This window comes from Dama dama, chromosome 1 (genome assembly GCF_033118175.1).
Source record: "Dama dama isolate Ldn47 chromosome 1, ASM3311817v1, whole genome shotgun sequence".
Lineage (NCBI taxonomy): Eukaryota > Metazoa > Chordata > Mammalia > Artiodactyla > Cervidae > Dama > Dama dama.
Window position 1 is genome coordinate 24,839,050 of NC_083681.1, and position 25,783 is coordinate 24,864,832.

The following is a 25,783-nucleotide window of genomic DNA, read 5'->3' on the forward strand; positions in this document are numbered from 1 at the left end:
GACGGAGGAACCTGGTAGGCTGCAGTCCATGGGGTCGCTAAGAGTCGGGCACGACTGAGCGACTTCACTTTCACTTTTCACTTTCATGCATTGGAGAAGAAAATGGCAGCCCACTCCAGTATTCTTGCCTGGAGAATCCCAGGGACAGGGGAGCCTGGTGGGCTGCCGTCTATGGGGTCGCACAGAGTCGGACACGACTGAAGTGACTTAGCAGCAGCATCCGGCCTCCTGAGAAATCTGTATGCAGGTCAAGAAGCAACAGTTAGAACTGGACATGAGGCAACAGACTGGTTCCAAATTGGGAAAGGACTATGTCAAGGCTGTATATTGTCACCCTGCTTATGTAACTTATATGCATAGTACATCATGCAAAATGTTGGGCTGGATGAAGCACAAGCTGGAATCCTGACTTCTGGGAGAAATATCAATAACCTCAGATACACAGATGACACCACTCTTATGGCAGAAAGTGAAGAGGAACTAAAGAGCCTCTTGATGAAAGTGAAAAAGGAGAGTGAAAACGCTGGCTTAAAATTGAGTATTCAAAACACTAAGATCATGGCATTCAGCCCCATCACTTCATGGCAAATAGATGGGGAAACAATGGAAACAGTGGCAGCCTTTATTTTCTTGGGCTCCAAAATCTGCAGATGGTGACTGCAGCCATGAAATTAAAAGACACTTGCTCCTTAGAAGAAAAGCTATGACCAACCTAGACAGCATATTAAAAAGCAGAGACATTACTTTGCTGACAAAGGTCCATCTAGTCAAAACTATGGTTTTCCCAGTAGTCATGTATGGCTGTGAGAGTTGGACTGTAAAGAAAGCTGAGCACCGAAGAATTGATCCTTTTGAGCTGTGGTATTAGATAAGACTCTTGAGAGTCCCTTGGACTGCAAGAAGATCAAACCCCAGTCAATCCTAAAGGAAATCAGTCCTGAATATTCATCGGAAGGACTGATGCTGAAGCTGAAACTCCAAAACTTTGGCCACCTGATGTGAAGAACTGACTCCTTAAAAAAGACCCTGATGCTGGGAAAGATTGAAGGTGGGAGGAGAAGGGGATGACAGAGGATGAGATGGTTGGATGGCATCACCGACTGGATGGACATGAGTCTGAGTAAAATCCGGGAGTTGGTGATGGACAGGGAGGCCTGGCATGCTGCAGTCCATGGGATGGCAAAGAATCAGACATGACTGGGCGACTGAACTGAACTGAAATTCCTAATTTGTCTCTCTTCCCCCTTTCCCCTTTGGTAACTATAAGTTTTTTTCCTATGTCTGTAGGTCTATTTCTATATAAGTTCATTGTGTCATTTTTTTTTTAGATTTCACAATAAGGAATATCATATTTGTCTTTTTCTGGCTTACTTCACTTGGTATGATAATTTCTAGGTCTGTCCATGTTGATGTGAATGGAATTATTTTATTCTTCTTTTATGGCTGAGTAATATAAATAATAAATGCTGGAGAGGGTGTGGAGAGAAAGTAGCCTTCCTACGCTGTTGGTGGGAATATAAATTGGACAACAGTATAGAGGTTCCTTAAAAACACTAAAAATAGAGCTACCTTATGATCCCATAATCCCACTCCTGAGCATATATCTAGGGAAAGTCATAATTCAAAAAGATGCATGCACCCGTGTTCACTGTTGCACTATTTACAATAGCCAAGACATGTAAGCAGCCTAAATGCCCATTGTCAGATGAATGAATAAAGATGTGGTATATTTATACAATGGAATGTTATTCAGACAGATGGAATTTTAATGGAGATTGCATTGAATTGCATTGAATAGTGTTAACAATATTAAGGCTTCCAATCCATGAACATGAGATGTATTTCCATTTACAAGATATAATGTGTTTAAAAAGAAATTGCTCCCTATTGTACATTTTTAAAAAATTATTCTCTGTTGGAGTTTAATTCAAAAATAATATAAACTTATCAGGATAAAGTCAAATAATAGAGAAGTAAAAAGGAAAATGTTAATCCCCTGTCCACCAAATTCCATTTAGTCATTAATTTATTTAGTTAATTATTTCACTCAGCAAATATTTAACGCATACTCTCTGTGTCCCAGGCACTGTTCTAGGCAGCAGGAAATCAGTAGGAAGCCAGAGAAAATCCTTGACTCACTTTCTCGCAGTAAGGGTGACCTGTTGCAAGATAGAAACCAAATAAGTAGATGTGTGGTACATTAGATAGTGATAAGTATCACTGGGAAGTGGTGAAGGTGAGATTGGGTTTATAGAGAGTGGCCAGGGAAGGATTCTCTGAAGGAAAGGGGGGCATGAAGTGAGGAAACCATGTGGATATACAGTGGAGGAATGGTCCAGACAGACAGATGGTTAGAATGGAAAGAGCAAGGAGGGTGAGAGGAGATAGGGTGAGCCTGTGGGAGTGTGTGAGGGACTGATGCCCTAGGGCCCTACAGGTTTATGGAAGGACCTGGACTCTTATTTTGAGTGCTCTGGGAACCATCAGAAGGTTTTGAGTAAAGAACTGAAATGATTTGACTTGTATTCTAAAGGAACACTCTGCTGTATTGAGAATGTATTTTGACATGGTAAGAAAAAGACAGAAAACCAGTCAGAACGCTATTGCAACAAATCATCCAAGTGAGACGTGATGATGGCTTGGACCAGGTTGGTGACAATGAAGGTGGTAAGAAGTGAGGGCTTCTGCTTATATGCTCACAGTGAAGTCAACGAGAATTACTGATAGATTAGAGCTAGGGTTGAAAAGAAGTTGGAAACAGGGATATTATCTTAGTCCTTTGGGGTTCCATAGACCAGGTGGCTTATACAACAAAGGTTTATTTCTCCCAATTCTAGGAAGTCCAAGATCAAGATGCTAGCAAATTCAGTGTCTGATGAGGGCCTTTGTCCTAGTTCATAGACAGGCAGCAGGAGCAAGGAAGCTCTCTGGGTCTGTTTAATAATGGTACTCATCTCCCTCATGATGGCTTCACCTCTGACCCAGTTGCCTCCCGGAGCCCAGACATCCAGATCCATCACATTGGGGATTAGGTTTCAACATGAATTTTGGGAAGATCCAAACATTCAATCTATTACAGTTACCATGTTCAATATCTTGCAACACTCTTTCCTGTTTTAATGTGATGTTTTTCTCTTCAGTTTATTTCTTAATCCTGATCTTCTAGATGAGTCTTGAGCCTTTAAGATATCTGAGAACCATTTTTTTCTCCCCCCTGAGCTTTTCTTCTCTGCCCTAAACCTGTCATCCTAAACCCATTAGCAAGAATCTTTCTTCTGCAGAAACTTTCTAACAGTGTCCTCAGCGAGAGCCCCTCACTCTCAGGGGTTCTAGTTGACTATTCCATGGCCAGTGAACAGCCCCCTCACTAGCCCTTTGCAGCCTGCACATTTGAATAGGCAATTGTCTCTTCCTGTTCCGAAGTCTCCGTCAACAATGTTTCTAGCTTCATTTATTTCCTTATTCCATGTGGGCATATCTGACAGGTAGCCTCCCATTCTTTCTCAGTGCAGATATCATATCTGAATTTTGCATTAACCTTACGATTATTCCTCTCCCAGCCAGTCATGAACCATGAGAATTTAGGAGTGGTTATTTTCCATCACAGACTGTATCTGACAACACTCTTTTTAAAAATGAATTTTGAAATATTGCCCGTTGCCCCCACAGAACCAGAGAAGTCTAAACAAAATGTCAAATGCACGCTGCGTTCCCCATGCCTGCCTCTGACGAGGGGAGCAGGGGAGGCTGGGAGGAGATAATGAAGAAGCCAAGCCCTGCGGTAGCCAGTGCCTTTCTTATAATCACCGCTCCCCCCTAGCCACTCTTCATGGCCTTGTTTCTTTCTTCCAGTCTAGAGAGTGTTATCAGAAGATCTTAGAAATAAACCCCCAGCTGCAGACACAGGTAAAAGGTGAGACTTCCTGCTGACGTCCTTGTTTGAATTGCACCTCCCCTCTGCTCTGGCTCTGGGGTGCCCTCCACGCCTTCTCTGCGCTTGGCCACGGGCACAGCCTTGCCCAGCCCTGCACAGTCCAATCCTCTCATTAACCACCCTGCCCGCCTCCTTTTTCTCTGTTCTTGGCCTTCCTCCTTTTCTCTACCATCCTCCCCCAGAGCTTTCTAGACAGCAAACGATGTTGTCCTTGAATGATTCCAAGATGTTTTAAGATTCTGGGTAGAAACTGTACACTCTTCCTAAAAGTTTTCCATGCTGAAAACAAGTTTGAATTATTCTCATGCTTTCTGCCTCTCAACTTTCCATCTTCAGAAAAAGGTTGGTCCACGAGTTGCTTGTTAGGATGTTGCTGTGCTTCTCCTCCTTGTTTTGCTAGATTACCTGAATCAGGTAGATCTTCAGGAGAAAGCAGACCTTCAAGAGAAGGAAGCCCAGGAGTCACTGGACTCAGGAAAGAACTCGGCCGTGACGACCAAGAATCTCCTGGAGACTCTTTCCAAGCCTGATCAGATCCCTTTGTTCTACGCAGGGGGGATTGAAATCCTGACTGAGATGATGAAGGATTGTAAGCCAGCAGTGTGTGTGATCTCATGAATGTTGTCTAGTATGAAGGGACAGAGTTTAGAGGTCTGACCATATGAGGCAAAGAATCCCTTCCTCTGTTCCTTCCACAGATAGTGATTGAAGATCTATTATAATATAGATGCTAAAGGGGTTGCTTAAGAAATATCCCCCACCCAGCCAGCTCCATCCTCTCCTCTGCTGACACTGCACACACCTGCAATAAATACCAGACACACAATGCAACAAAAAACACAGCATACACCCACTGCATATATACTTAACACGCACACACACAGCATGCTCACCTCATGTACGCAAACACACACCATGCACGTGGGATACAGACCCCATATATGCTTATATCGCATATTCACACACCACACACATCCACCTCTCATCTGTTCCCCATGGGCTGCACATGCCCACATGCCATTTGCATACCCCACACTTAGCCCATGCGAAAGTTGCTCAGTCATGTCTGACTCTGCGACCCCATGGACTGTAGCCAGCCAGGCTCCTCTGTCCATGAAATTTTCCAGGCTAGAATGTTGGAGTGGGTAGCCATTCCTTTCTCCAGGGGATCATCCCAACTCAGGGATCAAACCCAGATCTCCTACATTACAGGGGGATTCTTTACCATCTGAACCACCAGGGAAGCCCCCAAATACTGGAGTGGGTAGCCTATGCCTTCTACAGTGGCTCTTCCTGACCCAGGAATCGAATTGGGGTCTCCTGCATTGCAGGCAGATTCTTTACCATCTGAACCACCAGGGGAGCCCCAAAATAATGGAGTGGGTAGTCTATTCCTTCTCCAGGGGATCTTCCCAATTCAGGAATCGAACCGGGGTCTCCTGCATTGCAGGCAGATTCTTTACCAGCCGAGCTACCAGGGAAGCCCCACATACCCCATATATACCCCCAAGCACCCTGTGTTATCCCCACATACCTCCCCCCAACTATAGAGGAATGGAAGACAGAATTTTGTAAGATAAACCATGAAGTTCATCCCAGCACACTTAATAGTTTCTTAGGATGTGAGAAGAGCTTGAGAGCAAACATCAGCTATCCTCCTGCTAATGAGACCCATGCTGCTCTCTCTTACCAGTTCCTGTAATCACTGATCCCAGGACTGAAACTTTCCTTGTCTCTCAGTGCCAGAACGTTGTTTTTTTGTACAAATGGATGGAGTCTGACTTCTCTTTAGTGTACAGTGGAGGGTGCTCAAACACCCCTGCAGTAGTTTCTTGAAGATTATCAGTTCCTCTCTAGAGCCTGGAAACAGCTTTGAAATAAACATTTAAGAACAGATGTATATGTCAGTTCTTCCAGGAGGTTAAGCAGCTCCTGGAGACTCTCTAAAGCTTACAAAATGAGGAGTTGTCAGATCACTCACAGGGCCACCCAGACCCAGCTTTCCTGTGAACAGGATGTCTCTCTTACTGTGGTACCAAGTGGCTGATGATAGGTGTAGGTTTCAGAATGGGAGGCATTAATTTCTGCCCAAACTGTGGATTTGGTGACCTAGACATTCCATATTGGTTTTCTGTTATCATCTGGCTCTGTGACAGCTAGACTGTTCAGGCAGACAGTTCAGGATTCTGACGATGTGGTTTTCTCCGAATTTGTTTCAGGCACAGAACGAACTTTATTCAGAACAAACAATGGATTCAGTATCATCAGTGAGAATGAGGTCATAAGAAGGTAGGGATGCTTGCAAAGACAGCCTGGCCTCAAAGGAAGGAAAGACAACCATGTCTTATGCAATCAGACACTCGGCACACAGGCAGCGTGGTGGTAGATGGTACTGCTTTCAGTCGGTACCGGGTGCCATGTGAGACCCTTGAGCTGGGAGCAGCTTGAGTTAGACCACAGTTAACAACTGCAGAGAGAGTGAAGTTAGCAAAACTTGCCAGGGTTCCTCCAAGCCCTTCAAAGTCAGAGAAATGACCATTCTTGCTGGGGGTTTTCCTGCCCGTTTTTGCAAGATGGCTCTTCATTCCTTTCCTCTTTTGGAATTTGCTGATCATTTCAGGAAATGAGATCAGCTGGGTCCTGGCTGATCCCATGTGTAATTTCATCTGAAGAAAGACTCATATGGCAGGAGGTAGTTTGCTAAATGTATTTTAATTTTATTTTGTACTTCAGTTGTTCTGATGCAATTCCTGGGGATTAGGACAAGACATGGGTTGGAGTCACTGGCACACATTTGTGGGCGTGAGGAGGCCTGTGAACAGTTCTCTCGTCTGGTGCATCCATCGCCCTGGCCCCTGGCTCACTGTCCTCCTTCCAGGCAGCCCCAGCTTCCTCAGCTGCATCCTTGTCCTGGACTTCAGTTCAGGGCTTAGCAGTCCCTCGGTCCTGGTGACCTGCTGAAACCCACATTTGAGGAGTCTGGAGGTGAAATGAAACCAACTGAAAGGAAGATCAAGACTGCAATTTTAATACGTCTCTCCCTTGCCCACTTGTAGGTGCTTTTCTACAGCAGGAAAAGATGCCGTGGAAGAGACAGTGTGCTTATCTGTTCTCAGACTCTGGCAGGCAGTGTGCAGTGAGAACGGTAAGCCAGGGAACCACCATCAATCATCACCAATGCACTGGTAATGGGAGAGTTACAGAGCAGGGGCAGGGGAAGGCATGACTGTTCCCCTGGGATAGGCCCTGGAGAGTGGAGGTCTAGACCGTCCCCTGGAAAAAACATGCAGACTTGCGCTGCACCCTCATAGCTGCCTCCATGGTGGGCAAGGTCACGGTCGGCATCATGTCTCATCACCTGGATACTTGCCCTGCTCTTTGCAGACAAGTAGCTTCACTTCATGCATTGGCAGTGGGGCGGGTAGAGTTTTTCCTTTTCTGTGCTGAAAAATAGTGCTCCTTTTTGCTGACCGTAGTACCCATTTCAGCATCATGAGATTTACGGCCATCCCTGACGGCCTCTTGTGACACTGGTTAATACTGAGTGCTTAATATTGAGACAGTGACATGCTTTGGAGATTTTATTTACCCTAACTCTTCCCTTTTACATATTAGCATCTTCCGGGGTTTGCTAAATTTTTATAGTCGTCACTTCAGTGACCTCAATGTAAATAAAAATTTTAGGTGTTTCATTTAAAAAAAAAAAAAAGTGTTTTTTCAAATGAGGGAAAATGTTTGACGTTGAACACAAAACAGTGAAAATGGGAATAGTAATAGCTGTGTCTCCCATACATGGGAAGTCAGCGAGGGAGCTTATGAATGCAGCCTGTAAATGGTTAAGTGCTGAATATGAGAGAATATAATTTTTTTTTTATTCATTTAGTAGAGTGGAGGAATCACCTTAAATTCTAGAAATCTTAGGTTCTAGAGAATCAGGGGGCCTCTTCCATGAAGGGAATTATGCTCAGACTAACATCCTTATCAAGGTGCCTTGCTACTCATAGGACACTGTGTGGGCTCCGGGTGGTGTTTGCATAGATCCCCTTGCCTGAGATTAAGAAGATGGACTTGGTGACCAGGTGTTTCCTCAGTCCTAATGGGGCCTGTATCTCTCTGTACAGCCCTGCTTCCTCAGTCTGCACCCTACTTTGGTTTCTGTGAACCCTGGGGTCACATCTTTTTTAACATCTGGAAATATACCGTCAGACACAACTTAGGACTTAAATGCTCTGTCTCAGGTGAATGGAATCTTGGTATATCCAATTCAATAAATACAGAGACATTTTTAAATAGGACAAAGGAATGCTTAAAAGGAAAGGCGTGGAAATAGGTCTGTGATATAGTGCTGACTGGAGAGAAAAGCCAGTTACAGGGAAGGGTGTATTATGTTTTAACATTATTCATATGAATACTAGCCCCCCTTAGGGAAAGGGCTTACCTGGAGGATGTTACAGAGAAGAAACTTTTATGCACATTTTGTGTTATTTGAGTTGTTTACAGTGAGCTACTTTCCATTTTTTTTCTGTAATCTAAACAAACTGTGCTCTGTTTCAGAGCTTAGCCTCGTATTACAGCCTGTATCCCTCGCCTGCTCTCAGATAAATTCATGCACTGGGTTAGAAAATGAACTGGGTGAAAGGGGGAGAGGGCATATCCAATGCTACCACCCTAGAAGTAGTTCACCGACCAGGAAGGGTAGCGTGCTTCATTCATTAATGTTCTCATGTGGTCATTCTAGTTTTCTAGAAAGAACTCAGATGGTTGCTTTGGTCATTAGATGAAAAACGATGGTCTAAAGCTCTTTCACCATTCAGCTGATTTCTTTCCCTTTCTTCACATTTCTGGGTACCGTGCACCATGGGGCCTTTGGCAAGAACAATGATACTAGCTAACATATATGTATGTGCCAGTCCCTGCTCTCCACACCATCACATATTAACTCATTTCATCATCATGACAACTCTGTTACATTGGTCCTCTTCCTTGTTCCACTAATGAGGAAGCTGATAACTCAGCTAACGGCATTTCCTGGTCATTCAGACCCAACAGTCTGCTTCTAGAATCCATGCTCTTACCTTCATTATCCTGCCTCCTGGAGAAGAATTGGGTTTCTTGTTTAGAGGAGGGAGGACAGAGCCCGTGTGACCGCCGTGGTCTGCATGAGGCCGACGTGCCCTGTGTTTTGCAGAGGAGAACCAGCGCCTGCTTGTGCTGCGCCCGGACACGGGCGGACTCCTGCCCTCCCTCCTGACCTCCAGGGTCCCGGCCATCCGGCAGCAGAGCCTGGCGCTGCTGCTGCAGCTCACCCAGACGGAGAATGGACGGAACCTGATCATCGGCCACCTTGACCTGACCCGGTAAGGCTCTGCGTGCGTGCGGGCGGGAGCTTCCCTGCGGCATCTCAGGTTTCACCTGCCACGTTAAGACCTGTCCCCTTTCCCACATCTCTGATGTGAGAGGAGCCAGCCAACCAGATTAAGGATTAAAAAAAAAAAAAAAAAAAAAACAGAAGGAGCCTTTGAGAGGAACTCTCCCCCTTAAGGACCTCCAGGACAAACTCCTGTCTGAACTTACTACCATGGACAGTGTCACTTCTGAGCTTGTTTCTTTCTTTTCACAGGTTTCTTTATCTGGTTACACCAGGTCTTAGTTGTGGCAGGCAGGATCTTTGGTTGAGGCATGCAAACTCTTAGCTGCGGCATGTCAGATCAAGTTCCCTGGCCGGGGATTGAACCCGGGTCCCCTGCATGAGTCTTAACCACTGGGCCACCAGGGAACAGATACTGCAGACCATGTAAATATGGCGGCACTTGCAAAACCTACCTGTAAAATGGGCCATTTGCCTCTGCTCTTTTAGCCTCAGTCTTGGCTCCACCCTGCTCCTATTCTTATTTTTCTCCATTTACTGCTATTTCAGGTAATGCTACCTGATTTTCCTTATCCTTAAATGCTTTTTGGAGTGAGTAGGGTATAAATAAATACAACACATCTCAAATACTGTTGCATGTAGGTCTTTCCAAGGCTTAAGGTGATAGGAATGGAATGTGCCTCTTTCCTAAGTAAACTTTTTTTTTTTTTTAATGGGCCATAGTGATTCTGCCTGGTGCTTTCCCATCTAAAGATTATTAGTTTGAATATGTGAAATTGCCACTTTTTATGTCAAGAAAAGTTTGCATGTTGGCAATTTCATGTGGTTCAATCTAAAAGAAATAGTAGCTGTGATTATGTCTGTGTGTGAGCTCAGTCATATCCAACTCTTGTGAACTCACAGACTGTAGCCCGCCAGGCTCCTCTGTCCATGGGATTCTGCAGGCAAGAATCCTGGAGTGGGGTGCCACTTCCTCCTCCAGAGGACTCCCGACTCACGGATTGAACCTAAGTCCCTTGCGTCTCCTGCATAGGCAGGTGGTTCCTTACCACTGCACCATCTGGGAAGCCCAGCCTTGGTTATACCTTTGCTTTATAAATGTAATCTATGTAATCTAAAAACAGAATTTGGCTTCCGATTCTGCTCACTGTTATCTCATTGGGAAGGAGACAAGATGAGTGTCCTCCCCCATTTCACAGATGGGGTCGGAGAGTGACTTGGGTCATCTCAGCCAGCTGTCTCCCAGGCCATGGAGCTTGCTCCTAGTCTGTTCCCTGTTAGAAAGGCAGCCAAGTCTGAAGCCGTGTCAGACCTGCTTGGACCATGCCGAGAGCTCTGGTACCCATCCCACGTTGGTGAGGAGGCCCATGGGTGCTGAGGATGGCGTGGGGATGAGCCTAGGTTCTGGCTCTCCCCTTCTCAGCCCAGCACAGCACTGTGGCTCACAGGACAAGCCTTGGCAGCCCCTGAAGCTCAGCGCACATGGGTAGATGGGTCGTTAGCAGAGTTAAGTCATCAAAAGCGCATTTCACATTTCAAATGACTTTACAGTCATTTCCTCAGTACCTTCATCATATGTTTTTTCATTTGGTTTTGGTCTCTTTGAGTAAATACAACCACAATTATCATAAGCTTTCCCCACCCCCACCTAAGCTTGTTTTTTAATTGCTTGAGTTTCATTTGAATTTTTCCAGTGTCTTGGCATTTGTCATCATCTTGTGCAGTACTGCCTACTTGCTTTAGATGAAGAAACCTCTATCACCCTTGTGCCCACTCTTCTTGTTAATATCTGTCTCCAGGTAAACTGGAAATAGGTGGAACATGTTCTCTGAAACGAGGTAGTTTGAAACAGGCCGGGTCCCATGACCCTCGCCTTCCTCCCCATATGAGAAAGTGAAGGGACAAATGTGCGTGGACAGCAGTAGAGTGAAGGCCAGTGTCCCTTTGTGAAACATGCTGGGCTTTAGATTGAAGCAGTCAGGAGCCTCAGGCCTCCACGTGTCTCTTTCTGCTTGTGTGACCCAGTAAACTGCTTAGCCCTGATGTGCCTGGTATCTCATCTGTATCAGAGATTTATGGTGAAACTTCAGAGAGATGATGCCTATGTGCCAGGTAAACTTTTTTCTACAGCATTTGACAGGTTAGTCTCTTGACTTACCAGGAGAACTCGTCTTGTTTTTCTATAAACCAAAAGACTAAAGATAGTAATAGCTGGTTCGGTGGCTTAATGACGGCAGGGTCAAGGTCTCTGTCCCTCTCTTGACCTTTCCCTCATGGTCACATAAGGCTGCTGCAACTCCAAGCATCACATCCCTCTTTAAGACAGGTTAGCACCAAATGGGTCTGTCCCTTTTATCAAGAGGAGCTACTGCTCTTATGTCTCTTTGGTCAGAATTGTGTCACATGCCGCCCTGGAGGGGAGATGGTTCCAGCTTCTGAGGCAGAGGCAGGCAGGACAGAAAGGAGATAACGGGATGTCTGGTTCATCAGCAAACAGCATCTGCCACATCAAAGAAAGCAGCTAGTATCATGCCTGACATGTGGTTTGGACTCAATAATGACTTTTGCATCACTTTCTTTCTTCTGGGTCTATTGCTCAGGGTCCTAAACTAAGGGGAAAGCACACTTATTGGTCATTTAGACCATTTTCTGACCTGTGGTACCTCTCCTTTTCCATTAGCTGCAGGTCAGCAGAGCAGAACATCTGCCATGAAAAAAGGACAGACCTGCCATCTGTGTCCGGTTAGGGAGTGCATTTTGTCTCATTTATGTCTCCAAGTACAAAACCCAGAGAATCTCAGACCCCCAGCTCCTCTTCTGCGCTACTCAGGTTAATTAGTATTCATTGCAAGACTAAAGAAAATAGGTTTGCTTTGGTGAGGGAAGAATCTGAACTGAGGGAAATAAATGATTTCTGACAGCAGGAACACTGACCGTTCTCCTGGGGAAGTTGGGGTTTTGCAGAACTCCCAGTGCAGAGGGACCACAGCAGCAATCCAGTCCAGCCCCACCTAACACAGTGTCCCCTCTGGGGTTGTCCAAAAGGCCTGTGTGTGAGGCGCTGCAGGGAAGATTCCAGCATTTGCATTCTCTTCTTCTCCATTTGACTGGGATGGGCACCACAGCAGCTCATAGGTTGGGGGGGCGGGGGGGTCTCTCCCCAGCTAAGGAGAGGAGCGTGCCCAGTTCTGGAACAGTTCTGATTGATATAAGATGATTCCTTACACCAAACACAAGCTGCCTGCCCCCGCCACCCCAGGGCAGGCCTGCCTTCTGTACTGAGGCCTCGGTTCTGTCTGTTGGAGGCCTGCGGATTGTATCCACTCTCCCTCTCTCCACTGCTTGATGTGTCCAGAGACACTGACATTTTCCAGCCCAAGCATCCTTGTTTCCTCAACCATTCCTCAGGTGGTTTGTCTTCCAGCCCCCTCTCAGAACAAGTTGCTAAATAAACCCAGTACCATACATGTGGGTGACTGGAGGCCATGCTCCTGAATATAAGAACCCAATCTGATGGGTTCTTTTCTGTCTTTATCTCCCATTGTAGCCTCATGGCGTCTGCTTGTAATGATATCATTCTCTCTGGCCCTCCTCCTACCCTCTGATATTCCTTCTTGGCTCCCTTGGCGAGCCCCCTTATGCTTCATCTTTCCAGGTCAGGGACCCCAACATCCTCTTCTGGCCCTCTTCTTGTCCATGGCCCCAGTTATCATGTCTAAGTCTCTCTCTCAGATGTTAGAAGGAAGCATCCTTCTGTCACTGGGCACCTCCATCACAACATCCCAAGTGTCATAAACTTAGTAATTTTATCATAAACTTAGTAATTTTATCATAAGCTTAGTAATTTTACCGTAAACTTAGTAATATTATCACAAACTTAGTGATTCAAAAGTAGTTCTTCAAACCCACACCGCTTAGCTGAACTTCCTGTCTTCGTATATGGCATTTCCATCTGCCTTGCTGCCTAGGCCAGAATCCTGGGAGCTCCCTGGATGGCTCCCTCCCCACACCCCTCAGGAGATGGTACTTGTCAGTCCTGCCTCTTCAGCATCTCCCGGATGCATTTCCTCTCTCTCCTGCAGCGTCTCAGGCATGCCCTCTAGGTCATCATGAGGCCTCGTTCTTGTCGACTGTACGCCTTACTTGGCCTCGTCCCAGCTCATGCCTTGACCTTGATTGTCCGAACAGTCCCAGCTCTCCCCCACTGGATTCCCTGCCTCCTGTGCCACCTGCTTTAATCCACCTCTGCTGAACCACCAAAGGGATTTGTCCTGAATGCACATCTGTCCTGTTATTTTCCTACTTAAAACGCTGAAAGGACTTTCTACTGCCTACTAGACTAGTTCTTGAACTTCCGAGATATAGAGTGTCTAGGAATCACCTGGGGACTTTATTTAAATGCAGCTTCAGGGCTTCCCTGGTAGTTCAGCGATAAAGAATCCACCTGCCAATGCAGGAGACATGGGTTTGATCCCTGGTCCAGGAAGATCCCACAGGCGCAGAGCAACTAAGTGCGTACCATGACTATTGAGCCTGTCTTCTAGAGTCCGGGAGCTGCAGCTACTGAACCCACAGTTCAGAGAGAAGCCGCTGCAATGAGAAGCCCTTGCACCACAACTAGAGAAAAGCACACACAGCAATGACAACCCAGCACAGCCCCCAAACATAAATAAATAAAATTATAAAATGCAACTTCCTGGAACCTCCTCTCACTCAGAGACTGAGAGGGCCTCAAAAGCCTACAGCCCACCCCTGTCCATACACCCCCACCAGGCAGGTCATCCACCACCCACACTTGGGATTCAGGCTGCCCAGGGAAAGTACGGCCATTCCAGAAGGCTGTAGACAGTCCATCAAGACCCAGGCTGGCTGCTCCATGTCCACTAGCAGGACACCCTACGCACCAGCTGTGAGAAGCCACTAGCAGTCCCCAAGTGTGCCTCTGCCGTTTGACGCCTCGTCATCTCTCTGACTGCTGTGCCCTCTGCCTCGGATGCTCAGCTCCTGTCCCCACATGCCTGACACGGGCCTGCAAGCCCCTTAGAGCTGGGTCCTTGTCCTTTTCCTACTTGGCACACAGTCAGTGCCAGTGAGTGCTGTTGACTGCCTGGACAAAGGGACGAGTAGCCAACGCTCCACTTTCGAGTGATGCGGGAGTGTCCTCCTCATCTCCATCCTCCTGCAGCTCTTGCCAGCTGGGCTCCGTGCCCACTTGGCATGTGCCTGTTTCTATCCTGTCACCTGACACATGTCACCGTAGGAGGCCAGACGCTCAGCACGGTGTCCCAGAATCAAGTGCAGCCCTCGGCACGCTGTAGGTGCCCGGTATGGGTCTGCTGGATGGACACGTGACTTCCACTCCATCGTCCTGGTTCTGGTCAGCCCTTAAGCCAGCCTGATATTCCATTATGCTTTGTGGCAGGCGCACCAGACTGTTTGCTCATATCCTGGGTCTGCAGTTGGCTAAAAATCTTAAGTCTTTTTCACGTGAGTCAGTTATCAACTAGGTCTCCCAATTCTGTTACTTAAACAGATTTCCCAGCTCTCAGGGAAGGACTTTGAGTTTAACTCTCTGAAATTTCATCTCATGTATTCAGCAACCTGTCAAAATCTTGTTAAATCTTTAATCCATCCCCCGCTTCATTAAGGGGCCCCCACTTAGTCATCAGCGCACATTAGTAAGCATGCCATTTGGATGTCATCTGTGTGATTCAGCTTGGCCGAGCCAGAGTCACACGGTAGAGGCACCAGAGGCCTTCCAGGTCAGCGTCTGATGATCAGTGAATGCAGGGTAAAACTGTTCACGCCCCTGGAACCGCACATTAAGTAGTAGAACTGTTCTCACGGGACAGTACCTGCCTCATTGGGGTGGGCAAGGGATGGGCTTCCTGGGGGCACGAGCAGCCCTCTCAGCTCACTTCGCTCAGGTGCGACTCCTCCCTGGTCTCCACGCCAGGCCCCCTCGCTGGGGATGCTGTGAGCTGGAGGTCAGCCCATCCTGAAGGTGTTATGTATGTTTGCAGGTTGTTGGAAGCTCTGGTGTCGTTCCTTGACTTCTCAGATAAAAAGGCCAACTCAGCCATGGGACTGCTCACCGACTTGGCTCTGCAAGAAAGGTAATTTTTCTTACCAGAAATGGACATCTCTTCTGCAGCCTCCGCTGCACTGTCTGATCTTCTAAAATGTACGGCACACAGGAGGTTAGGCCGACTGAGCATCACAGGATTCCCTGCGTAGGAGAGCTGATGTCCCCAGGGGCTGTGGTCACCACTTCTGTCCCAATCCCTCTGTGTGTGGGGGACCCGGCCCTCAACAGGATTGGAAGCCGTCATATACTTAGAACTGCACCTCTCATAGTAAGCGAACCTACCATTGTTCTGTGCTGGTGAAGCCTCTTCCCCTAATCAGTGCCTAATGGGAACTGCCTGGCAGATGTGTGTTGAATAAATAGGAAAGAGAAGGAGGGAGGAAAAAGAGAAAGGGATGGGGAGGGAGGAGAAACACGGAAACACAGGGGAACCCTCCTGGGCTGCCAGTGGCATAATGGATAGCCAGCCTCCTGCCTTTGTTTTTTTCTTTAGCTGATGTTGGAGAAGATAGTAAAGATCTTAGATTTTCATAACTTTTCATTTTTTTTTTAATGCATCTTGTTTTGTTTTTAATTTCCTCACCAACATTATGGCATCTTACCTAGAAATGGTCATATAGCGTGAGAGATCCCTGTGCAGGTAGCCAGCTACTGGCCATCGGCAGGGGCTGGGGGCAGTACTACCCGAATATCAGGTGGAGGTGTACGTGCCGTGGGGCCCTCCTGACAGCTGTGACATGTCAATGTGCTTACACCGTGTAACTTTGAGCCAGGGGAGGGCAGGGGTGGTGCGAAGTCAACCTGCAGAAACCTCAGGATTCCAGCAGCTTCTGCAGAGGAGAGTCACCCTCTGAGATGTGTTGTTTCACATCAAAGGTCAGTCTCCAGGCTTAGGAGTAGAGTAAAGCAACATGACCTACTCAGTGATGACCTTTTCTGCTTCCCAATGACTCCTTCACACAGGAGCAGATCACAGGGGCCCACAGCTGGATGATTGGCTCTGTTACCCGAGACACTGCACTTATGTTTTACTTTGCACGGTGTAGAAATAAGTCATGGCTGATGTTCTCTTGACAGATTTCAAGTCTGGTTCCAGACCAGCCTTCCAGACGTCCTTCCGGTGCTGACGGGCGTGCTGGTGAGCAAACCCTTGTCTTGTCACCTGCGACAGACCCTCTTGGGAGTGTGCGCGGGGCTGTTTCAACAGGGGTTTGCCTCCTAGAACTCCTGTTGCCTCTCAGGTTGATTGATCATTTATTCACAGCTGGGATTTATACAAGTCTTGGTTATTGGAACAGTTGCTGTGGGGGCAGGTGGAGAAGGTTCATGGGCAGGGCTGGTTGCAGGGGAGGAAGGCTGTAGGCGGTGATGGCGGAGAGTTTGTCGGTCTCCACCAGTCCCCTTCTGACCAAAGTCCTGTCATAAGTTATTGAACTGTTGTTGATCAGCCGCTCAGCCGTGTCTGACTCTTTGTGACCCCATGGACTGTAGCACGCCAGGCTTCCCTGTCCATTACCAACTCTCAGAGCTTGCTCAAACTCGTGTCCATTGAGTCAGTGATGCCATCCAACCATTTTGTCCTCTGCTATCCCCTTCTCTTCCTGCTCTCAGTCTTTCCCAGCATCAGTCTTTTCCAGTGAGTGGAAAAGACTTTGCATCAGGTGGCCAGCGTCATAAGTACCTCATGCAACCCTGTCCCCTGAATTGTCATCCTGATCAGGAGAGCAGGTGTGATGGATGGAGTCAATGAGGGAGAAAGGTGCAGGTGTTGGGGGGTAGCGGGGGAGTCCTCCAAAAGAGCGTGCTGCGACGAGACCTGTCCCCAGTGAACCGTAGAACTCTCAGGGGTCCTTTGAGGGTGCATCAACATCCTGGTATTTCACAGATGTGGAAATGGAAGCTCTGGGAAGGGACAGGACTTGCCCCAGTGCCCCAGTTGGTTGGTGGAGTGACTGGGACCAGGCTGAGGCGCTTTGGGGTCTGCCCCGCTGTATGCCTCCTTCCTTTCTGCCAGCGTGACCCCACTGACATCCCCATGTGACATCAGGCCATCTGGTTCCCAGATGTTTTGGAGCGTGAAGGACACCCCTGGAGATGATTCCGGCATTATTCCTCTGCTCTCTGCAGATTCGCTTTCTCTTCCTTCCCTTTCAGAAGAGAGATCCCAAGGTCACCAACATATCAGCTCTCTGCCAGTGTCTTGCCATCATGGGGAACTTCAGTGCTGAGGCCGCTGCCCAAAGACAGATGTCTGCCTCCGAAGACTTTGGGGCTGCCTGCTTGAGCCTCATGGTATTTTAGCTTTTCTGTTCAGAGCTAGTCTTCTACCTGCTTTGGGGCCATGCGCTTCTCATTAATTATCTGACTTTTCTAAAACTTCTGTTTGAGGGTGCAGGGGCCAGTGGCTTACCCCTTCTATAACCCTAGATTTGATGGACAGCTGGCCTTAAAGAATTCTCCAGATCAAGTCTCCTCCACCCTGGAGACATCTGGAGGGTTCCCTGTGGAGCTGGCTTGAGCACCCGTTTCAGCAGCTCCCTCCGCAATTTGAACGCAGGGCCAGAGCCCCACAGCAGAGGCGCCAGACAGTCTGTGCTATAAATGGGTCTCTGATTTTCCTGCCTCACTTCAGCTCATGACACTGGCCCTTTAGGGAGTGTGAGAGATCTGGGAACATCGCCAAGGGGAACAGGTGACAATGACAAGATCACTGATCACCTTGTTTTGTTTCCCAAGGCCAAGTGTGAGGAGGATGCGGACCTGTTCAGGGACGTCATGTATGCCCTCCTGGGGCTCGTGATGAACCTGTGTCTTCAGTCCCCCCTTGTCTCCGAGGTACCGGATTCTTTTCTTCCTACCGTAACACATTCTGTTGCTTAGAACTGCTCTCGTTGCCCTGTAGAGGCTAGAAGCAGGGCACTCAAACCCTGGTGTTGGGAATGGGGAATGCTGGGCGGAGGTTCCACCCCTGCTCCGCTCAGGGATGGATGAGTCACTCTGTCATTCATTCATTCTGCAAATCAGCTGAGTGTCCAGGGCGCTGCGCACGGTGCTAAGTTCTGCATTTACACAGTCAAATATGATGTGGCCCTCGTAGTTGGGGGAGATGAACGTGGGAAAGAAATGAGAGCAATCGCAGATGTTGTGAAGGAGATGGGGACTGACCTGGCGGTGGCGAGAAGGAGGAAGTGGGGAGCGGTCGGTTCTGCATGAGCGCCCAGAAGGAATCTGCAGATGACCATGACCCGGAGACGCAAGCTCCTTCTCATACTGCCTGTTGTTGTAGGTTTGGGCCATGGAGGTGAGCAAGAAGTGCCTGTCTCTGCTGAATAGCCAGGATGGAGGAATCCTCACAGTAAGCTGCCCCCAGGGAAATCCAGAAACCGCTTCCTTTGTTGTTCTCATTTTGTTTTGTTCTGTGGTCACCATGCCTTTGAGCTTCTTCTGACTCTCTGAGGCCTGGGTCAGACATACTCCTCAAAACGATGCCCATAAGCACAGAAATACTGAGTTTGCCTACAGGTCCAGGGGATTTGGTGACCCCGCCCCCCACAGTGCCCATCTGTGGATGCCCTAGGATCTAGGAACTCCAGTTCAGAATCTTTTCTCTTGAAGGTGTGCATCTTAACAGCTGACACCAGGTCATCTATCTGATTTGTCCCATATCAAACCATCCTTGTGTGACTTGGACAGGCCAAATGATTTTATTTAGAATCTTTTCTCCATAGTCAAAAAAAGCTGGGCACATATTTTAAAGCCAGTGATTCTGAAGTTTGTACACAATGCTTTTAGCCGCCTTGGAGATAAATTCTGGAATGGCTTTCTTGCTTCTGTTTCTGACATTTAGATAAGAAAACTAAGGCCTGTGGTTAGCACAGTATATCAGGAGGAGAGTGTTGATATGATTCAAGAGGCTGTTTGCCATCATCCTGGGATGTGTTCTTCACTCACATTAGGAATCAGCCCAACTTTTCTGCCTAGGTGTAGGCCTCTAAACCTGGAGAAACAATTGGGGTCACATCCAGGGCAGATCTGGGAAACCAGCCCTTCAAGGGTCACAGCCTGGGGACTGGTTCAAGGGTTGTGAAGAGGTTCTGAGTAGGTCCAGCGAATCCTGTGTGTGACCAGCAAGCTGACAACTTCCCTGCAGTGAATCCAGACTTACAGGGCAAAGTGTTTAACCTGGGCTCCAGGAAGAGGTGGTGGGTTCTTCAGGTTCCCTGAGACCCCCAGCAACTGTATAGAAAATTCTGCGTGTATGTGCATTTTCATGGGGCTTGAGGGGTGCACCACGGTTTTAATCAGATGCTCAAAAAAGTTGCATGAACCCAAAAGTGGTAAGCATCGCTGTTCTTGGGGACTTGGGGTCTTCTGGCTGGTGGACCTAGCGGGTAAGTTATCTCCCTGATGGGTAAGTTACTATAGCCAATTTCTGGATGATGGAGAATAGCTGCAGGACTGATAATTAATGAGGCAGCACGGGAAGCACCTTTGTGTAGAGGGCAGATGAGGGGAGCACAGCTGGAAGGTGACCTGTGTATCTTGCAGTTCTACAGAGAAGACAGAATTCAAACTGCCGACTGCATACAGCAGAAGACAGAAGTAGGAGATGAGGGGGCTACATTTGGTAGCCAGGCATCTCTTCCTCGAGCATAAAACATGAGCTTCTTTTTCCTTAAGGAATTGAAAGACCAGAGAAAGAATGTTTACTTTCTAGTATTTGAGAGTGCCACCTCTCCACCTGTGAGTAGACAGACTCCCCATAAACACAGCATACCCAGACATAACTGCTTTTCTCATAAATGTGACTTGCAAGCTGAGAGTCACGAAGCATTTCAGGAAAGCCATACCAATAAACAGGCAAAGCAGAGTAAGCAGAAAATTTGAGTCCAGAAAAAAAAATAGAGATGATGTTGGAAAGAGAGGAAAAAACTAATAGCTATCATTTGTATCTTCAGAAAGATTCAAAATGATGTTATGGACATAAAAGAGTAACAACTTGCTATTAAAAAAATTCAGAACTGGAAAATAAAAATCAATAAAGTCTCCTAGAAATTAGAATAAAAAGATTCAGGAAAGATAAAAGTCCCAGAGGATCAATCCAGGAAGTCTGCCGTGTAATAAGGGTCCTGCTGGTATCAGAGCCCCACAGGAATACAGGGCAGGACTTTCTTGCTGAGGGGTGAATGCTGGTCCTTTGTGAAGCTGGAATGAGCTGAGCCTCTCTGTGCCCAAGGGCCATGTTGGCAGCTTTCAGTTTGAATTGGCTACCCAGTAGCTTTACTGTAAACATCAGGACTTGCTATCAGTTACTCAGCCATTGCATTTTTAAAATCAAGGTACATATTTTGCATCTAACACTAATGATTCTTGCCTCACCAAACTACTTGTTCACTTTAAAACGTCATCAGCATTTTAAGAAAAAAAAATTTTATTGAGGTATAGTCGGTATAAAATTTTTTTCTTTTTTTTTTTAATTGAAGGATAATTGCATTACAGAATTTTGTTGTTTTCTGTCAAACCTCAATGTGAGTCAGTCATAGGTGTACATATACCCCCTCCCTTTTGAGCCTCCCTCCCATCTCCCTCCCCATCCCACCCCTCTCGGTTGGTACAGAGCCCCTGTTTGAGTCTCCTGAGCCATACAGCAAATTCCCGTTGGCTAGTTGGTATACAATTTTATATAAGTTTCAGGTGTATGGCATAGTGATTCACAATTTTTAAAGGTGGTGTTCCATTTATAGTTATGATAAACTATTGGCTGTATTCCCTGCAGTGTACAGCATAGCCTTGTAGCTTATTTATTTTGTACATAGTAGTTTGCACCCCTTAATGCCCTACCCTTTTCTTGCCCCTCTCCCCGTGGGAACGTTTAGTTACCCTTTCCTTTCTGCTTCACTCAGAGAGCTGCTGGTGTTCTCAGCCGCACCCTTTCTTCCTCTCTGAAAATTGTTGAGGAGGCCCTCAGAGCAGGAGTGGTGAAGAAGATGATTAAATTCCTGAAGGTAAAATAATTTCATTAGTTACAACCCCCTGAATTTCCAGGAGTGTCATCTTTTATTTGGGGAACAGAGTTAAGGAGGGCTTTGTTCAGCAAAGGTCCTGCCATTTCCCCTCTGCTAGTTTCTAACCTTCTTGAATGAGGTTTCCCTTCTGCCTATTCACCTAGACTACTCTGACTAGCAATGGAAGATTGTTGGACAAATAATGGTTCATTAGGCAAATCCATAAAAATGCTTACCACTAAAGCCTAACTTTAAAAAATGCATGGCCTCTGTCTTCAAAAAAGATGGTCTGAGTGGCTTCAACAAGGTTTCTCAGGCCCTGGTTCTGTTCATATTTTCCTGCTCACAATGCTCTTTCCAGTTTCCTGGAAAGGTTGGGGGGTAACTCCATTTATGAAATATGCAGGCTTCAGAGTAACCACGTGATTTTTAAAAGTATGTTCAGATTTTCCCTGCAATATGAGTGCAGTGGAAAATCCCATGGACAGAGGAGCCTGCAAGGCTGCAGTCCATGGGGTCAAAAGAGTCAGACACTACTGAGGGACTGAGCACACACACAGAAGCACAAGAGTTAGCTGGATTCTCCTGAGCCAGGAGATCAGTTACTAGGTTGCATCCTGGATCCCAGCTGCAATATACATGCCCAGTGAGGTTCACTCACCTGAGTTAGCTTGATGACCCCACAGGAGACTTATTCATAAACGCCTAGGCTGAGTGGCACTAAGAAGGGTGCTCTGTGAGGGGGCTCCTACTGGGGCAGGGGTGATATCGAGGGGGCAGAATGGGTCTGAGTTTAGGCTGCCACGTGGGTGATGGTCATCATTTACTCGGTATTACTCTTGCATACCCAACGGAGCTTGCTGATTCCATGTACACATGTGTGTGCATTATGCATGTGTTTCCTCACACATGCATTTTAAAGACCCCTGCATAGGGTGATTCTAACGGTTATGATTTGACAGTTATCACCTCTTAAAATGATCTAGGTTCGTGACGTTCTCCATGCAGACCTGTCAGTCTGACAGCCCTAGCAAGTCAGCCCTCATTCTCAAATGGTGAAATGACATGGGAGGGCCATTGCCTCCCTTCTTGGTAGATCTGCCGATTGACAGCATCATTCTTTTCTCAGCCCCTCACTCCTAAAGCCTTCCACAGATAATTACTCGGGTGTCCATGACAGGCCTCCATTTAAAGGGGGCTGCAGGCCGTTCTAGGGAGGATGTGAGTGACCCTGCACCCCAGCAGGGACCAGGCCCCCTTGCCCGGAAGCACACGTATTGTCAGCAGCACTCTCTCAGAAGTTTAAGAAGCCATGAACATAATCCCAGCTGCTCACTGTCATTTTCGGCCAGGAACAACCATAGCATTGGTTTTCTTGTTCTCATTGCACTCTGAAATCTAGGCAGGAGGCCAGACTGCGTCACGTTACGCAGTAAAGATACTCGCCATCTGCACAAACAGTTATCACGAAGCACGAGAAGAAGTGATAAGACTGGATAAAAGTAAGTGATCTTTTCATAAGCAGAGCCCACATTAACTTGGAGGTTAGTCTAGCCTCGAAGCTGCAGAGGGCGCTGTGCGCGAGGAGGGAGGAGAGACCGAGGAGGTTGCGCCATGTCTCCCTGCCCCCCTGCAGTGTGTTCCGGGGACCCTGTCGCCTCACCTCCGGCTCTGAAAGCCTTTAGTTAGCCTTCGGAAGCTCATGGACACCGCACCCATGCCAGAGACTCAGCTGGGAAACAGCTCGAACTAAGATCGTTTCCAAAGCACTCTCCTTAGACGACCTGACGCGGGTCCTCTCCCTTCTCGGGGGAAACACCTATGACCACGCGTGATAGGGAGTCCAGTGCGGCTGTGGTCTAATCACCAAACTGCTGCCGTCAGGGGGGCAGGGCCTGCTGCCGCTCACCTTCCCACCCCTTGGGAACTGAGGGGCCCACCGAGTGGGGGGCAGGACCCTTCCCTATGGAGCCTTGTCCCGGCCCCGCAGGTCCAGGGCACCGGCTCCCGGCCTCCCGCTCAGGCAGGGGATGTCGAGAGGAGCGCAGAGGTTCTGCACGGGAGGTAGAGAGGACAGACCTGGCTGAGGCCAGGCCTGCATTCCTGGGACGGCTGAGTGCTGGGGGCTCCTGAGGCCCCTCAGAGACCCGGCCAGGAGCCGAGGAGCTTCGGCGCACTCAGTAGGGATTCGTCGAGCAGGTGACACAGCTGGCCTTCCACCGCCCCCTCTCTGTGCCCACCACGTCCCCCTGCCAGCCTCCCTGCCTGTTCTCCTCCGCCCCATAGAGCTCGGGGTTCTGATGCAGCTGCTGGACTCGGAGGACGAGATCCTGGTGGGCAACGCCGCCCTCTGCCTGGGGAACTGCATGGAGGTGCCGCGCATGGCCTCGTCCCTGCTGTCCACAGACATCGTGCCCGTCCTCCTGAAGCTGGCAGGCAGCGATGCCCGGCAGACAGCCGTGCAGCTGAACGCGGGCATCGCCCTGGGGAAGCTGTGCACTGCAGAACCCAGGTACTCAAGGACAAGGGGAGCCAGCTCCTTCTCTGGAGGAATCACACCCTTCCCTCCTGGCCCCGCCCCGCCCAGGACACTGGGGAGCGCTCAGGCTGAAGCCTGCGAGGGGACACAGCGTGGGACAGGGGTCTTTCCTGGCACCCCCAGCGTCTTCTCTCTGCTCAGCTCCCGCGGTCTCCTCTCCTCATACCATCCCCACCTCTCCCTCCTGCCTTTCTGTCTCCTCTGCTTTTCCAGAAACAAACCTCTAACTTCATTTTTTTTTTTTTTTTTTTTTTTTGCTTGGGGCCTAAGCGTATGGAAGAGTGCCCTGTAGGGTACGTTCTTGAGCGGGGGCAAACAGGCGAGCGGGGTGGGGGGCAGCGCGATGCAGAGCACCCGGCAAGCCAGGCCCAGGGCCTCTGCGTGCCCGTGCCCATTGCAGCGCGGGCTCCCGCTCCGCTTGGTCCTGATCCTTGTGCTCCTGGAAGGCGCCCATGTGCCTGAGCGTGGAGCCCTGGCCCCAGAGGGGTGCCTTCCGCAGACAGGGAGGGGCTGTGGCCAGTTTGCTTCCTTCTCGCCCAGCCTCACCCTCCGATCCCTCCTTTGGAAAATGTGGAGCTGGCCTAGGTCACACCTAAAGTCCTTCCAAGTTCTGATTGTTCAAATGGAAGGAATGGATAAAAGCTTTCTTCTACAGAAAACAAGGTGCATTAACTAGGATGGGCTCACCATGGCAGCCTGCCAGGCAGTCCCTGAAAGCAGGCCCCGACGGGTCCCTGGCATATCTGCCACTAGTGCAGCGGGCATTGCCGTGTTCCCTGGGCCTCCTGGGGGCTCCCCACTCACTCAGTGGGTGTTGCCGTGTTCCATGGGCTTCCTGGGGGCTCCCCATTCATTCAGCGGGCGTTGCCGTGTTCCCTGGGCCTCCTGGGGGCTCCCCACTCACACAGCGGGTGTTGCTGTGTTCCGTGGGCCTCCTGGGGGCTCCCCACTTTGATCTTCAGAGAAACAGCATCTTGCCCCATCCTGCCTTCCCAGCCAGCTTCTTCCTGAGCCGGGGGGATGCCTCTGGGCACCAGATGTCTGTGCTCTGGCATTTATATCCTGGAGTTTGTGCTTTGATTGTAACAGGTTTGCTGCTCAGCTGAGAGAGCTTCACGGGATGGAAATTCTCAACTCTACCATGAAGCACGTGGAGAGTTCTTGAGAGATGTGGCGTCTGAATGGGTTTTGCCTATGACTGTTCACTCTGGTTTTTCCTATGCTAATAAAGACTTTTTGAATATCTGCTCCAGACCTGAACGTGGATTTTCAGAGTGCTCGCCAGTTGGTTTTTATTGGTCATGAGACTTTCCCAGACTCTGATAAATAACGGGTCTAGTTGGAACTAGATTTTGCCTAATACCTGTCCTGCCCCTTTTGTTGTTTTCTGCTGGCATTGCACTAGAACCATCAGGTTTTTCAGCAGTGACTTCGACCTCTCTTTTCCAGCTCTGAAGTGCCAAGACACAGCCCTAATGACATCTGCGAGGCAGTAGTCTCTTTGAGCCTGGCCTGCCATTGTGGCACGAGGGCTTTGATTCAGTGGGGTGAGTGGTGGGTGGTAAGCTCCCTGGCAGGGAGTTCTTGAAGGTTCAGGGGAATCATTCCTGCAAGCACCACCCGGCGCCTTTGTCCACCCCATGCAAGGATGCTGTAACATGCCCTTCTCTTCAACTGTCTTCTGCTTCAACTGCCAAAGCAGGGGGAATCTCCTTCTGTGCTGAACTCTCACAAACACAGATGTAATCTATTTCTCTAACCACCCCCGCCTTGCTCTCCCACCCCCATCCCCAAAAGGCACTGCTCCCTTACAGTTGCCCCAGGTCCACTCTGAAACTGACAGGGTCAC

The 25,783-nt window shown here is 48.4% G+C and overlaps 1 protein-coding gene across 2 annotated transcripts in view; it reads left to right on the forward strand.

The window, feature by feature from the left end:
- TTC12 (tetratricopeptide repeat domain 12) overlaps positions 1 to 25,099 on the forward strand; it is a 48,252-nt gene extending 23,153 nt beyond the window's left edge. For both annotated transcript variants that reach the window (XM_061127217.1, XM_061127290.1), the window contains 14 exons: positions 3,853 to 3,913; positions 4,335 to 4,523; positions 6,154 to 6,223; positions 6,991 to 7,079; positions 9,123 to 9,291; positions 15,326 to 15,418; positions 16,468 to 16,528; positions 17,545 to 17,682; positions 18,127 to 18,225; positions 18,677 to 18,745; positions 21,294 to 21,395; positions 22,798 to 22,897; positions 23,682 to 23,907; positions 25,024 to 25,099. In XM_061127217.1, the coding sequence (XP_060983200.1) occupies positions 3,853 to 3,913; positions 4,335 to 4,523; positions 6,154 to 6,223; positions 6,991 to 7,079; positions 9,123 to 9,291; positions 15,326 to 15,418; positions 16,468 to 16,528; positions 17,545 to 17,682; positions 18,127 to 18,225; positions 18,677 to 18,745; positions 21,294 to 21,395; positions 22,798 to 22,897; positions 23,682 to 23,907; positions 25,024 to 25,099 (1,542 nt within the window). The remainder of the gene's footprint in view (positions 1 to 3,852; positions 3,914 to 4,334; positions 4,524 to 6,153; positions 6,224 to 6,990; positions 7,080 to 9,122; positions 9,292 to 15,325; positions 15,419 to 16,467; positions 16,529 to 17,544; positions 17,683 to 18,126; positions 18,226 to 18,676; positions 18,746 to 21,293; positions 21,396 to 22,797; positions 22,898 to 23,681; positions 23,908 to 25,023) is intronic.
- Positions 25,100 to 25,783: the final 684 nt, after the last annotated feature.